We start from the raw sequence: 15,673 nt of genomic DNA, 5'->3' as shown, positions 1-15,673 counted from the left end.
ATTTTAAAGGCCATCTTTTTCTTGTGTTGATATTGGACAGACGAGAGCTTAGTGGTATAAACTAGCAAGTTGAAAGCTGTCCTGGTTCGTACTAAAATCTTATCGCAGGTGGCTGTTTTGGCTTTTGCATTGTTGTTCATGGAACTTCGCTCAAATTCATTGAAGAAGCTTAGACTCTCGAATTTACTTTTGGGGCGCCTTTTCGAGTTGCAAAACACAACAGAAAAACTTTCCCTCCATATGACACAATATCCCCATGGAGATTTTATTTTGATCGAGGGCAAATGGAAACGATGTCTGGAGTCAGAATCCTCCTCATGGAAGGAGGTGTGCACGGGAAAGCACAGTCCCAAACACAGATGATAACTCGAAGATAATCGATTACATTGGTTTCGCCGCCGGCTTCGGTCGACTCAGGAGTCAGAACTCAGGACGGAGCGCAGAGACACTAGCGTTATACACTCGTGTTATCCGCTCGTCTGGCAGCGAGGCACAATTAGCGCCATTTTTTAGCGTGTACATTGGTGTATTAAAAACACAAAATCTACTGGATTATATGAGAGATCAGCCGTATAGCCCTAATTAATATCATTAGAATGAAACTCCTGTCAACAACGGCTCTTCATACAAAGAGGAATATTATTACATGCAGCACAACCGGATCTTGATCTTGGAGCTCTACCCTTATTCCCCTCCATTCTCTTTCTTTTATACTGACACCAGGCACAGATTTGAGTGGATGGCAGGGAAATTCAATGATGATTGAGGTCTGGATTTGTTCGAGTGGAAAGTAGTGGACTTGCAAACTCAAAGAGTTGATGATAGAGCTGCTGACGGAATTGAACATGAGAGAGAGTAGTAGTGCCAGTGCCAGTGCCAGTGCCAGTGTCTGTAGTAGCTAATCGATGAAGGATAAAGGCATTGGCAATAGCGTGGTCAATAATCCAATATAAAATTGCCAACCAAGTGCGATTAGTGGGCATATGAGTCTCATAAGAAGCTCTATACTGATTTGCTAGGTCAATCCCCTTCAAAGTATGATTGTAATCATCAATGATGGTAGGAATCTCCACTGCTTTTTGTCAATTGTCTCCAAATATTCTCTGAATTTGAGGTCCATTAGTAGAGTTCAATCCTGGGTGTTTTCTGACACATTCAACAAAGCTGTCTGGCATATGAATTGTAGACAGTAGTAATACTATGTTATTGTCTTTCCATTCAAAACAGAGAACTCCATTTGAGGGATTATACACAGAGTATTATAGAGAATAAGAGAGAATAGTTCAGAGTTCTTCAGTTCTTGCAGAAGAGGAGATAGATTGACAGAATGAGTGATTTCACAAGCTTCAATTTCTTGTTATTGAAGATAATGAAATAGAGAAACAGAGGTGAAGTAGTTATTCATATAAATCAAGAAGCGAGCAACCTCTTTACTGTTATTCAACTCTGAATGCTGCTCGGAGCTCTGCTGCTTGAGGTGCTGCTCAGAGTGCTGCAAGGATACAGGCAGCCATTCAATCAATTCCATCACAAGAGATTCAGTCTTGGTTAATCCTGAAGTACGGAACATTGTACTTATGCGGAGATTATCATGAGATATGGAAAAGATTCAAAGTTCTTATATCTCTGCTTGATTGGTTTCTGAGGCATCTTGACTGTGTATTTGAACTGTTCAAAGAATCAAAGCATCATCTCATCAATGGAGAGATTTGAATCTGAATTGTAGTATTTCTGACATGCTGTATGAAAGTTGGAGTATAGAGGCTCTAGCTTTTGTATGAAGGAGGAATTGAAGGATTCTGATCTGTGAGCATTAAATATATAGATATATCTCTTGATCTGCTCAAATCACTTTTGTCTCATATGAAATTTTGATGAATGAAGAGGTCCCTGAGTATCATTCTTATTCCAATAATCTTCAATTGCTGGAGATCTATGTACCCTTATATAGATAATCTGCTCAAGAAATACCTTGATTTCTGCAGAAGTAGTTAACTGCTGATCCCGGGGATTGATGGCTAGATTCTTTGGCATTTGAATCTCTGCATAGACATTGGTGGACAATATTCTGAATATCTGTCTCTGAGATATAGAGAGAGAATAGGGTGTATGGGTTCCGCGGATCAATAATTGGACAGATTGACAGTTGTTTGAATTTAATACTCTCTGGAGATAGAATATCTGCGAGAAGTAAACTAATAGATCGCTTTCATTTTGCATTTGTTGTTGTACTTCCTAATAATAAATCAGTCAATCTGATTAAAGAAAGCATTGGAGAATTGGAAATCACCTGTAGAATTCATATTTCTATCTTAGAGTGGGCAGGGGGAGTAGGGGTCTCACATCCTTGGTGGATATGGATCTAGAAAATAGGAGATAGTGGAACAGTACCAACAAATCAGATTACATAGAATTTAGTATGAGAAATTATTGGTTGGTACTTTGAGGCTAACACCTTAGTTATTACCCTAACGGTATTGCGCTACTTGTGCCTCGCGCCAGACGAGGGAATACACTCATTGTACGGAGTAGTCAGGGTGCAATACTCCGTACTTTCAGTCCCTTTCTTAGGGGCGCAAGGGTTTTCCCTGTTTGGTGTGGAGGAAGTTGTCCACCAAGTTGAACCACAGCGCCGGTGTCCATCCCCACATATCTTCAAGGAACCTCATCGTCGACCAAATTACCTTCGGGATCCAGGTACTGCCCCAGCTCGCCATGGTCAAGTGTGGCTGTCTCCTGGATTTCGATGGAATTGCCTTTTACGATGCGTATCACAGAAATATTTCATCATCTGGTTCAAACTCATTATCCCCTCGAACGCCACAATGGCTTCCTGGAAGAGGATTTGGAAGTTTGCCCCGCAGAATAAAAACATGCAAACCGTTATTTGATTATGCGTTGGTGTGTGCCATCTAGCATGTGAATGTCTCTGTGCAGCGGTTGGTTGCCCACACATTCCTTTAGGACGGTCCTAGCGGGATGGTGGTGGCTGTTGCAATATTTGCCAGAAACGGTAATTCAATCGTCCTCTCCTGTCATTGCTCCGCAAGTCTATCAACTCTTCAAGCGATCAAATGGATATCTTAGCCTAAGTGAAGTCGGACGGATATTCTTGGCGCTCAAGTAACAGTCCAAGATGGGGAGGAGGATGCACCAAACCAATTGTTGATTCTTTATTTTTCATTTAGTTATTTATCGTTTACGCCTAAAATTTTTCTGCTAAATAGGAGAGCTGAAATGGTTCTCCAGACCTGTTCTCCACTGATCACCACCGACGGGAACCAGGAGGAAGCTCCCTTATCAACCCCTGATGCCCCGCCTCACAATGGTTGATTCTACAACCAGTTGGTGGAAGCTAACAATCGGCACCGGGATGTTTAGGCCATCCAAGGGGAACACTAGCGTCACTGGACGCCGGACTGATTGCTAAAACCTTCAAACTTCGCTTTCGCCCGCTAGTCTCCTAAAGCCCCTTGTGCCATTTCTGGAGCTAACTTGGCTTCCGCTGGAAGAATCCCCGCAGGAATAATTGTCCTTCGGAGAGCAGACCGGTACCGAGTGCATACCACACCTTGGACTGGCGGGATGGCCCGGCATCGGCATAGGGGAAAGGGGTTGGTAAATGTCTCCATCATGGATGCTGTGCATAGGAGGTCTGATTGTCAACTTCAAGTTTTCTTTTCTTGGCAACTTCGATCTATGGTCCTATGGCGCCGCCGAAGCGACTCGAATCTTTCGTGCTTCCTAGCACTCTTATATAGCCCGGCTTGGCACAATGCTTTCCGCTCTGGGGCTGTCTTGGATCGCTACTGGAAGGATCACTACTCGCTGACGGGCGCTGACCATGGAGCTGACAGCCTGCAGTATGCTGCTTCTTCATATGCCTCACTTCAACCATGAATACGGGCTCCTTTTAACTCCCATGAGGTTTTAAGGTTTAACCGATCGCTTGACGAACGCCATCTACCCCAGATTTTTCTTTCAGTTTCACATTTCAACAGCCTCCACGACACTTCTCACAGCCCGCCAACTGGTCGAACAAGCACTAATTCCCGTCAATTTATACACTCCCTGTCCCTCCTCCCGTCAACAAACACTTCGTAAAAATGCATGGACCAATTCACTATCAAGTTGGCTATTTGGTAACTCCTCCAATTCCCTCGATACATCGATAGATGGTTGTGTTATTCGGAGGCGACAGGATATAATCCCACATACATTGCGGTTTCGGACCTCTGCGCGCAGCTGAAACATCCAGCATGTCTGGCATGGAGCTGCAGCGCCGCAATGCACCGGGGCCACAAGTCATCCATCCTATACCGGACGCGAATCGGAGAGGAATGATCGCCCTCTTCACTCTCAGTCTATTTTCGGTCATAACCACAGGTGCCTTGGTGGCATGGCTTACCTATCGCCTCATCTTTTGGCGACGGTACTACACGAGATATCCGGGGAGGAACCAATTCATTGTCCTGATATACAACCTTTTAATCGCGGATCTACATCAAGCGTTGGCCAACATGGTCTCTCCTTACTGGCTCATCAAGGACATGGTGTCAACTTATTCTCCGGCATGTTTTGCTCAGGGTTGGTTGATCAATGTTGGAAATATCGCCAGTGGCATGTTTGTCCTTGCTATCGCTGTCCATACTTTCGTAAACGTGGTCACAAGAAAAACTCTTGGGCACGGCGTCTTTGTGGGATCTGTCACTGGGGTTTGGATATTTTCTATAGTTGTCACTCTCATTGGTCCAGCCCTTCGCGGGATACGCATTTATGCACCGACTGGTGCTTGGGTAAGATTTCCTTCCCATCGTTTGTCTTTGTCGGGGTCCTGATTTGCTAACAGTTCCACCTAGTGCTGGATTGATAACCAGTATGGAGAGGAGCGTCTGTATTTACATTACTTCTGGATTTTTGTTGCCGAAATCGGTATCATCATCATCTACCCAACTCTATTCTTCATCGTCCGCCGACGCTTAAAATCGTCGAAGGAGCTCAGGATAAATGGCACGAAACGGCCCAAATTCAATAGGGTGCTAAAGGTTATGTTCTTGTATCCAATCGCCTATATTGTCATCTCCCTTCCGATCGCCGCCGGTCGAATGAGTCTAATGAACGGACGGAGCCCAGGAATGACATATTTCTATGCTACGGGGACTTTATTGATGTGCTCGGGCTGGGTTGACTCCATATTATATTTCATTACACGACGCCACCTGCTAGAAGGAGACATCCAAACCGAGAGTACGTCTAATGGCAGCCAAATACACGATCGCAGCTACGATATTCCGCCCACCATAGGAGGAGGAACAGCACGAAGCATTGGCAGACAAAAGCCGAGCACCACTGTTCTTAAGCATACACAAACTTTACAAACGATTTCCAGCTCCACAGACAATATCATCGACGCGGTCGAGCTCCCAGAACTAGGCGGATCAGACCAAATGACAGCAGTCAAAAACTCAAGCGAATCTACCAGGGTCCCATCCTCCTCATCGTCATCGCACCGCCAGCCCGCGAACTCCTACCCTAACGTTCCGAGCACTAGCACGAATGGCCCATTAGCACAGCCTGATACCACGAGGAATGAGCCAACACAATTTCAAATGCATTGGGCTCGGTAGGGGGGAATTTATCCTTGGGGAGGGGCCATCATTTCCAACCCGAATGGAGACTCCATTTGTATTTCCGTTTCCTTTTATCTGCTATAAAACTATAAAGAAAAGAACTATGGATTTAATTAATGTATCCACGTACAGCAACTTTACATACGGATCAAGCATTATACAGAAGGTTTTTTTTTTTTTTTTACGCTTTTTCTCACTTTCTGCTGGTGCTGGGTGGATCCTCTTATATAGAGTTCCAGTCTCTTCCAAGATTTTCTTTTTCTTTATTTTTTCAAGACTCGATAAAACACATGGTCATCTCTGCAAAGAGCGCCTATAATGTATGTTTCGTATTGGTATTAGATAGCTCCGCAAGGCCTATGTCATCAACCTATTATGCATCCCGAGGCTTCTTCCCAGGAAGAACAACGTCCCTGTGGTCCCACATTTCTCTCCACGTCAATGGGTCTTTCCAATAAAAACTACAGAGTCCACAATAGCAATTAATTGCCTTGCGATGGAGCACGATCGATATCATTTCCAGTGTTCAAACTATGTGTTCCGGGCCCAGAATATGAGGGTTGGCCAAACTCCTTCCTTTACACGATGACAGACCAGACTCGGTTCCTATCTCCAGAGTGAGACGTGTAACGCCAAGGACCTTCGGTATCTCGACATAACTCACCATAAAGGTGGATTACATATCTGACATCAATCCTCCAATCCTAAAATCCCGAAGAGGAAGCATGCACACCTTTCCAACCAAATGATAGCGCGAAAATCACACTCCTATATATATAAAGACGAATATCATTGCGGCTAACTAGTGGTTATTTTGAGAATGTTCGAGCCATCTCTGGGAAAAGAAAAGCGCCGCATCCTTGCAAATCCCCAAGTGTGGAGATTTGTGCCCAGCATGGAGCTAACCCGAATATCGACTAGGCCCGATTACCAGCGGAATCTAGCTTTTTCTCGAGGCACAGGCAGGGACTTTTTAGTTTTAAGTAGGATGAAAATCAACCCGCCAGTCATACAACAATTGTTGCCTCCCTCTCTACGGAGTACGGAGTACTGAACCTACTCTCGTTGGCTTTTGATGTCTTTCTATTAAGTGAGCTTTATGGCAGCTTTAGACCCTTGGTGGCTAAGTTCCTGAGCCGAGCACTCACCGTATGACGCCCCATGAAGTTTTGATGTTTCTCCTTAACATCGAGTCTATCCGTTGTCAGTCCTCGCGACTTTTTTGCCACTTCCAACATATTCATTGCAAGTAATAAGTGGGCCTAGTTTGTTTAAGAGCTGAGTATGAGCGCTTAGCAGGGGCTTTTTTGATATAGGCCACTACATGTTTGGGATGAAAAACTTGGGTTATCGATACTCCAACTGGCAAGATTAACAGACCTGCAATTTGGTTTTTGGGATTACCAAGTTAAAATCAATATCCAATCTGAATTGCAGTTTGGATTTAGCGAATACAGAGCGATCCTGCTCTGCACGTTTGGACCTGTACCTGGTCTAAATCTCGGCATTGCCTCCATCACACCGATGCCAAAGAAAATCTCATACGACGAACTGCGGAGGTGGCCTTTGCCAATAGTGCATAGCAGTTTTGCGGTTTCAAAATTGGGATAGCCGGTTATGCGCCGTGGACAGCCCCTGCAAGCTATTCTTCCTTTGTTCTGCGTACAGTACATGTCCAGTACATCTGCATACAAAGAAGGCTTTGTTGGAAACACTGCTCAGTTTCCATATGACAATCCTATCCCGTGGATTTAACGGAGGATTCTATTATTACATACATCACCGCCTTTCAAAATCCAGGACATGAATTAGATGGACATGATGCCAATGCAGCTTGTTAAGCGCAATTTCGGGTCTGGGCCGAAGGTAGGCTAGTCGACATTTTCGAATCCCGAAGCGTTCTGCTGGCGGATATCAATAATACCCTTTGGTTTTTCCTTTTGCTTCTTTTTTGATAACCTTCTGCTGTATAAGTTCCTCTAATACTTCACTATATCAACCTTCATGACTAAATATAGAACCTCAGGAACTTATTCCTAAACAATGGATTTATATGAGGAACCTGCGAGCTATATCCTATTAAGAACAGGCACAGAAAGTGATAGGTTTGTTCCCCCATTCCTTGAATTGCCGGCCATATAAGCTGATAGATTTCAGACTTGATTCTCAACATAAAGCTTTCCAGGCACATTTGGGTTTTCTGCTGCACCCCGAAATTCCCCGGCATGACCATATGCGTATAGCAGATATTGGAACGGGGACAGGGCATGATAAATTCCCAGTATAGTCGCCAGGGTTCGAAGCGGGTAGTGCTGATCTATCGCTGGTATTATATAGTGCCTGGTTACGAGACCTAGAGAAAGAACTCCCCAAAACATGCAGGCTTGATGGATTTGACATCTCGCTGGAACAACTCCCAGATAGTGCACGCTTCCCATCAGATATAAACTACCATGTTCAGGATATCTTGGCACCATTTCCCGCCGAGTTCCTACGGCAGTACGACGTTGTTCACGTCCGGCTCTTGGTCATGGGTCTGAAGGCCGATGAATGGGAGCGTGCAATTCGCAACCTTGGGAACATTCTCCGTGAGATTCCACCGTAAATTGTCCCGATGTAGTCATTCCTTGAAGCTAACTAAAATATTCAGGGCCAGGAGGGTACTTACAATGGACAGATATTGCACCGTTTGCCTCTTCTATCGTGCCTGGTACGCCCGGTTGTAACGTGGATGATGCAAAGAGTTACTTGGAGAAATTCATAGAAGTCATTGGCAATTATGGGAAATCTGGCAAGTGAGTCATCCGCGGTTTGAAGGTACATTGATATCTCCGCATTTCGCACGCTGATATAATGCTTCTTCAACCCTTCGAATCGAAATAGGAGCGTCACGGAGCTGTACTCTCACTTCAAAAAATGTGGCCTCAAAGATTGCACCGAGGACATTTTGTTCCTTGATGAACCCGAATATAAAGCCGTGTTGAACGTAAATTATGTGAAGGTTATCTCGCATGTCCTGCAAGCAGCCTCCTCCGAGGCTGGTCCAGGCAGCGATGCACTTCCGATGGACCAAATTGTTCGGCTGGAGAGATTGGCCATGCAGAACATCCAAGAGACCAATTCCTCGTTCCTGTACAAATTATACATTGTCACCGGGAGACGTGGGTAGAAGGCGATGGCTATCGCGGAATCTTTAACTTCCTTGATAAAAAAAAAAGAAAGATGTATTGTCGAGAATTGAACTGTAATCAACCCATTGGACGGCTAATTTTATTCTTTCAACTCCTCCCTCACTCACTCAGACACATACACACACTTTCTCTCCGTCTCTCTGTGTGTGTAACTGCGTATGATGTGCCATCCTTTGTGCTGGATGTCGAATGATGACTGCCTTGCCAAGCTGTGGGGCCGGCAGGCTGTGGAGCCGCGGATCAGGGATCACCGATCAGTCAGCCGCTTATCGCTTACTACTGCATAAGCACCTGTTCTTCCTTCGTACACAGCCCGAACATCCCTCGGTTGGAATCTTGACACGGCACTAGACACGGCACTAAGGCGCACAGTCTGGGATCAGCTTTCTTCTTCAATCAAATCCCAAAGATTCACAAGACTGCTCTGTGGTGATCATTTTTACGATCTGTATGATACGGTGTGATGGCCATCCATATCCGGAGCATTTCCATAGCCAATCGGTATCCAGTCCACGATTCGATGCAACATCAGTATGTCTCGTGAACTCAACCGGGGGCCATGAACTCAACCAGGCCAGGAAATGAATTTTAATTTCAAGATCCACCGGCCGTGCGTTAATCTCACGTTTAATTGGTGGCATGATCTCCGCTCAGCGCTCGATGTATACGCAGTGGAAACAGCGTGTCAAGCTGGTGCTGGCCCCAGTACTGCAAAACTGGGTCGCTCTACAGGCGTATTCTCGTTTCTTTCTGGCCTAACGGACTGTAGAAGGCTGTGGGGTTTGAGGACCAGGTCCGGATCCCCTTTCTGACTTCAGATAATACACGCACAATGCGAGCGTTCTTGCATCTGGAATGCTGTACTTGTGCCTAGCTAGCCCTGCAAGTATTAAATGGGCTTATTAAAAGGGATCCAGCCGCCCTAGGGTTATTGCTATTTGGGGGCCTTGCATTAAGCGGTGAGAGCGGCTAGTGTTTTCTGATTTCTTTTCCTGTGCGCCGTTACTACAAGTACTGGCTGACCCGCTCCTTCAGCTTTTTTCAAGAGAAGTGTCTTTTTTTCCCCCATGACTTCGTCTATATAGTTTCATTTGTTTTCGCTCAGCTTAGTTGAGACGATGCTTCTGTCTTTACCTTTGTTGTTTATAGTGCTTAACTACTTTGCTCCAAGCGGCCTCCGCTGGGCAGTGTCGGCCACGTTATGTTCATGTCCGGCATTTCGAACTTGAGCTCACTTGGGGAAATGCATCTCCTGATGGAGTCGAACGAAAAGTGATTCTGGTCAATAACCAATTCCCCGGACCTCAACTCAATATAGCCGAGGGAGATGAGGTTGAAATCGTCGTTAAAAACAGTCTTCCTTTTGAAACATCCATCCATTTCCACGGCATATCCCAGCATGGAACCCCGTGGTCAGACGGAGTGCCCGATGTTTCCCAGAGGGCTATTCAACCAGGAAAAACTTTCATCTACCGTTGGAACGCAGTCGATTATGGCACTTACTGGTACCACGGCCATGCCAACGGCCAGTTGTCGGATGGTCTGTTTGGCGCGATTGTGATTAGTCCAAAAGATGACCGACCTGCACCCTTCCACAAAATTTCCGATTCGGAAGAAGAAGTTGAGAGGATGAGGAAAGCTATGTTGAACCCAAAGACGATATTTGTGTCCGATTGGCATCATATGACGTCTAAGGAATATCTCCAGGTTTCTCTGGATTCAGGAATCGACAACTTCTGCACTGATAGCGTTTTGATCAATGGTAAGGGATCGGTTATATGCAAGACACAAGACGAATTGAATAAGTTGACCAGACCGGATCAAAGAAATCTTCTGAAAGACGAGAATCTAACGGACAAAGGGTTTGTCCCTCACAACCAACTTGTTTCGCATATTGGAAATACTGACTTTTATTAAAGCTGTCTTCCTTTTTATATCCCTGCCGTCGTGGGTGATTTCCCTATTGATCGCAGTAAAGTCCCCAAAGATCTCTACTATAATTGCAAGCCGCATGAAGGACCACGTGAAATCATTACCGCCGATCCCGATGACGAGTGGATAAGCCTCAATTTTATAAGCTCATCAACAATTGCCCGGTTCATGGTAAGCGTCGATGAGCATAAAATGTGGATATACGCTTATGACGGATTTTACATCGATCCCATTCTTGTTGATGGCGCTCCTGTCCCAAATGGTAGTAGAGTTTCAGCGCTGGTGAAGCTCAACAAACCGCGTAAAGACTACACGATACGCGTTGCCAATGTCGAAAGTAACCAGCTCTTTAGCGGATTTGCAACCCTTCGATATGCAGGCCAACAGGAAGGCGCTCCCAGCGAGCCAAGTAAACCCACCATCGGCTACAATGGGGTTAACCTGACAACAGATTTCGTGGCTTTCGACGAAACCAAATTCACTCCATTCCCCCCATCCAAACCTGCTGCAAAGGCTGACACAACTTACAAATTCAATATCGGATTTGCCGGCGCGGCCTTTCGATGGTCTATCAGCGGGAAAGCTTCCCTGAACACCTCTCGAGACATCGAACCAGTTCTCTTCGATTCTCACGGGCCATTGGCAACGAATAAAGCTCTGACATTCCCAAACCAAGAATGGTACGTGGGTGGATCTAGTTCTAGTGACCGGCGGAAATTTCAATCCTCCGCACCCCATACACAAGCATTCGCACAAAATGTACGTGATCGGTAGGGGGCAAGGACCCTTCCATTGGGAAACTGTTGACGATGCCATCAAAGAGGTTCCTCAGTTCTTCAACTTGGAAACGCCACCATTGGCTGATGGCTTTACATCACCCCCTGGAACAGCTCAAGATCCGTCCTGGGTGGTTATTCGGTATCAAGTGACGAACCCGGGAGCTTTCCTACTACACTGCCATATTCAGACGCATTTGTCAGGAGGGATGGGGGTTATTCTTCTGGATGGATACGATAAGCTACCCGAGGTGCCGGTCGAGTATTTAACTGCAGAGTTTTAACCTGAAGGACTCCTTAGGGGACGAAGCGCTTGATGGACATCGAGTTTTTAGCTTTGCATACAAGCAACTTCATTTCATTTGTATATATAATAACTATGCGCCATTTTGTTGTATCTAATACCACGCCTGACACTTCGCAGCTTACTTGAGGCAATATCTAAATTTGAAGAGTCTGTTCCATCTGGGCTCAGGGTGAAGGACTGAGCACAAAAGCAGATGAGAATACCCGCAAACGTGAGAAGCATATATGTTCGGAAGACCATCTAATTTTTTTTTGTTTGGAGATTTATCTGCTCAGAACTGAGACGGGTTTGCTTCAATTTCCACCAAGCCTGCGTATAAAAAACGTGAAAAAAAAATTTTTTTTATATACGAAAATAGTTTTCCCATTCCTGGAGAATTGTTTCCAGGCGCCTTCTGTTCAGATGCACCTTTCTTTTCATTTAGGAATTTCCATCTGATAATCTATTTCCGTATCCTGGAAGACCCCCCATCGCCCGGACAAAATATGGCCTCATTCTTTCTCTCTAGTTGCCCATTTACCTTCTATCAGGAGAAACATGGGCAGCTTCAATGTGACCCGCCATCATCCGGGAGCTTATCTAAGGCTAATTGAACCCTGAAACGCAGTTTGTGCAACCCTGCACTGTATAAACCAACTCATTTCCCAAGTGGTGATTACCATTTCTATTCTCATTGAATGTTCGGAGCTAGCGCGGACCTCGCTGCGCCAAAAATGTAACGTTCTGCCCTTTGGAATGATGGTGACTTTCCCCCTCTAGTTATCAGGGGGGATCTCACCTAATTTCTACCACCACCCATAGACATTAGACGTGCATACTAGTTTCCTTTTTGCACGGATCCCACCTCTCTTCTGGTGTTGGGTTTGCAGGGGCTGTTAACAGTTTACCGGAAGTCATATATATATGGCTATGTTTTTAAAGCGCGCTTTCAGGATAAATATCTATGTTCACAAATTGGTATGCATCACCTAGACAAGTCTCTGGCCTATTTAGTCAAGACTACTACCACTTACAATTCCACATGGTGGCTATCATTTTACACAACCTCACTGGCCACATTTGCGGTTTGAAAGTAACGCATGAGCGATGGATCCCTTCATTGCCATATGTGAATTGTGCATGGCTATCTGATTGAGGGCAAGGTGGTAGGGGAGTGGCTGGGCCTTGATATCTATCATTGGCTGGCTTATGATCAACAACGCCCAGGAGCATAGTTTGGAATAGAAGTTGTGTGGAGCTCTAGAAGGATGTACTCTCGACAAATCTCATGTTGCCGCTGCTGGGAGGCCAGAGTTTGCGAGACCAGCCCAGTCATTTGCGCAACCATGGAATTTCCTATGGTCATTGGTGATTTGCTTCTACTAAATATAAGCGGTGATGACTTTGTATTTCGTCTTGGATTTCAGCTCGGAAGAGCTATGGCCCGACGACTTGTTTACAATCCGTGAAAGAGAGGATCCTCTGCTCTGCATACAACTGGAAAAGATAGTACCACGTTTGCTTCGATTTCAGAAGGTAAACCTCTTCTCCTGGATTCATATGATCTTGAACTTATGCAAATTGGTTGAGGGGAAATTAGGGTATGAAAATTTGTATACATTATAGTGAGAAGGGCGCATTTGGTCGACCCCATGTGTAGCTGGTTGAATGATAGCTCAGGAACTTCGACTTCTGATGGCTGCAAGTCCCCAATCAACAACAAATGGAAGTCTAGTAAAGTCTTGAAAGGGCCAAAGCAGCAATCGGACGAAGAATACAGCCACCAAATATCAAGCCACCAGTTGAACCGGGCCGATGTTTACCGCGGCCACAGGTCTTGAATCATAAGTTCTAACTGCTCTTCGAGCTCAAGCTGGGATTCTTTAGACCGACAATTCCAGCCAGTTGAGATAGAGTCTCGTGGTATTTGCTCCATGATGACGCGCGGCCATTACGTACAAAAAGGCACCTGGCTTTCGTACTGGAATGGAGGTGCTGTCAGTGAGAAAGCTCATTTGTGGCTGTCCTTTGTCAAGTTGGCCAAGGCAATGGATTCTAACCATGAAATTCTCTGAGATAGGAACACGAACGGTTCACCGATCGAAGGACCGCGCGGTAGTCTTGGGCCGAAAATAGTTAGGAAGTGGCGGAGAGAGACGCGTGTGATTGATGACAAGGTTGTTAAGTTCTCCATAGAGGCTTCCCTTGCATTTAAGCATTGCAAAGACGAAGATTCACTTAGACCAAAGGCGAAGAAAGGATTCCGGTCAAATATATTGTTTGCCGATCTAGTCACGAGAGTGACCTTTCGAGGGCATAGTGTTGTACAGTACAACGATTCTATCCAGAACCATCAGGTTGGACGTTGTCAGGCGGGGTAGCAAGATGAGTTTGAAACATTGCGCAATGGTTTGCCGATAATGAAAGAGAGTCAGGTTTATCAGTTTGCTAAATACCCTTTTTAGCCACTCGAAACCAAAGCTGTTCGATGGAGGGTCGAAATATTGAACCCTGATCAGAAACTCTCGTACAACTATGTAAAAAAACGAAGAGGAAAGCGGAGCGATTCAAGAATGTTAACTGGGCGCCAGTGCTTGACTCGAAAAGAAAGGATGGTTAGGCAATAACACCTTGACACATGCTTCGACTGAGTGGGAAAGTAAGATGAATGAGGTGTTGGGTTGGTTAGTTACGAAAGGTAGCTTACATACCGGACAATGAGGCAATCCAGCTGGCCGCACAAAGGCAAAGAATTATTATATAGAGTTCGGCACATCGACGGGTCGGGATTTGCTTCTCCCTGTTTTCATTTCCAACCCCTCGCCAGTCCAGCCCTGTTTCCACGACCTATATGTCCTCTAAGCATCATCTAGAATTTGATTTTGATCCTTTCTCAAGAGGGACACAGGTATGAGCCACATGACGCCCATTACGGTGTCGCCTCAGGAGATTGGGCGTGGCAGCTGCCACTACTATTGAGAAAATCCCCCGCCAGAACAACCAATCCATAGAAAAGCAAACGGGGGGTTGCAGGGGCGAAAAATCAGTCAGCGTACTACTGAGTAGGCTGAATCCACCTGCTTGGAGCTGGAACATCTTGCGCAAACACGATTCAGCTTCATGCAAGATATGATGTATGTATCCTTTGACCTGCTGTTGCAGGAAGAAAATGGCCATAACTAGTATCATAGTAGTTTGACCACCACAATTCCACGGATGAGAAGAACTGTTAATTCAAGTGGCTAACGCAGGTCTGACGCACTTGGCGAATAATCAACAGAAGAGGTAAGAATGAAGAAGGATGGAAAAAAAAAAAAAATGCATACAACTAGAAAAGAGATAATCAAAGAGGGGATGGGGTGGGGGAGGGAATTGGGCGCCCGGGAGTTGATTGATTTTGATCATAAATTGTGCATATGCAGGAGCTTGGTTGCTCCGATTCACGGTCTGTGGCGTCCGACATGGCATCTCTACTGCGTATTCCGATGGTTATTCCGGCGGGTTATCAGGTTGCCTTTGTCACTTTTTCGTACAACATGCCACGTTTGCGGCTCCTTCTTGCTTGCACCAGCGTTGATTGAAAGATACTATTTGCGGATGTATGCAGTAATGCTGCAACAGCAAGGCCTTTGCATACTTAGATGACACAGGCTGGTCTGGGAGTTTCAACCGCGCTATTGGAAATTGAGGACGCAGCAGATGGGAAAGCCAATTGGCCAGATGCCATGCCAAGCTCACTGGCGCTCCACTGGGGGACAGTAGTACAAAGGCAAGCATTTGTCTATTCACCACATGGTGAGACAACCGTGGCCCTGGGAGGGGGATGTTTTCAAGGATTCGACCATGTACTCCGTAGTG

At 45.5% G+C, this 15,673-nt stretch overlaps 3 protein-coding genes across 3 annotated transcripts; all 3 read left to right on the top strand.

The window, feature by feature from the left end:
• Positions 1-4,259: 4,259 nt before the first annotated feature.
• Positions 4,260-5,627, top strand: HCAG_07118 (predicted protein; the record flags this gene model as incomplete). The annotated part of the gene is made up of 2 exons (XM_001537646.1): positions 4,260-4,796; positions 4,860-5,627. The coding sequence occupies 2 exons, from the start codon at positions 4,260-4,262 to the stop codon at positions 5,625-5,627; spliced, it is 1,305 nt and encodes a 434-aa protein (XP_001537696.1).
• Positions 5,628-7,457: 1,830 nt separating this feature from the next.
• Positions 7,458-8,799, top strand: HCAG_07117 (predicted protein; the record flags this gene model as incomplete). Its single annotated transcript, XM_001537645.1, has 5 exons — positions 7,458-7,496; positions 7,689-7,735; positions 7,968-8,218; positions 8,281-8,425; positions 8,514-8,799. The coding sequence occupies 5 exons, from the start codon at positions 7,458-7,460 to the stop codon at positions 8,797-8,799; spliced, it is 768 nt and encodes a 255-aa protein (XP_001537695.1).
• A 661-nt stretch (positions 8,800-9,460) lies between these two features.
• On the top strand, positions 9,461-12,017 carry HCAG_07116 (predicted protein; the record flags this gene model as incomplete). The annotated part of the gene is made up of 6 exons (XM_001537644.1): positions 9,461-9,526; positions 9,591-9,614; positions 9,971-10,683; positions 10,741-11,512; positions 11,586-11,791; positions 11,954-12,017. 6 exons carry the CDS (start codon positions 9,461-9,463, stop codon positions 12,015-12,017), a joined length of 1,845 nt encoding a protein of 614 aa, XP_001537694.1.
• Between the last annotated feature and the right edge of the window lie 3,656 nt (positions 12,018-15,673).

This window comes from Histoplasma capsulatum, genomic scaffold, assembly GCF_000149585.1.
Source record: "Histoplasma capsulatum NAm1 scaffold_8 genomic scaffold, whole genome shotgun sequence".
Taxonomy (NCBI): domain Eukaryota; kingdom Fungi; phylum Ascomycota; class Eurotiomycetes; order Onygenales; family Ajellomycetaceae; genus Histoplasma; species Histoplasma mississippiense.
The sequence above is the reverse complement of the archived record's forward strand: the minus strand, read 5'-3'. Positions and strand labels throughout refer to the sequence as shown.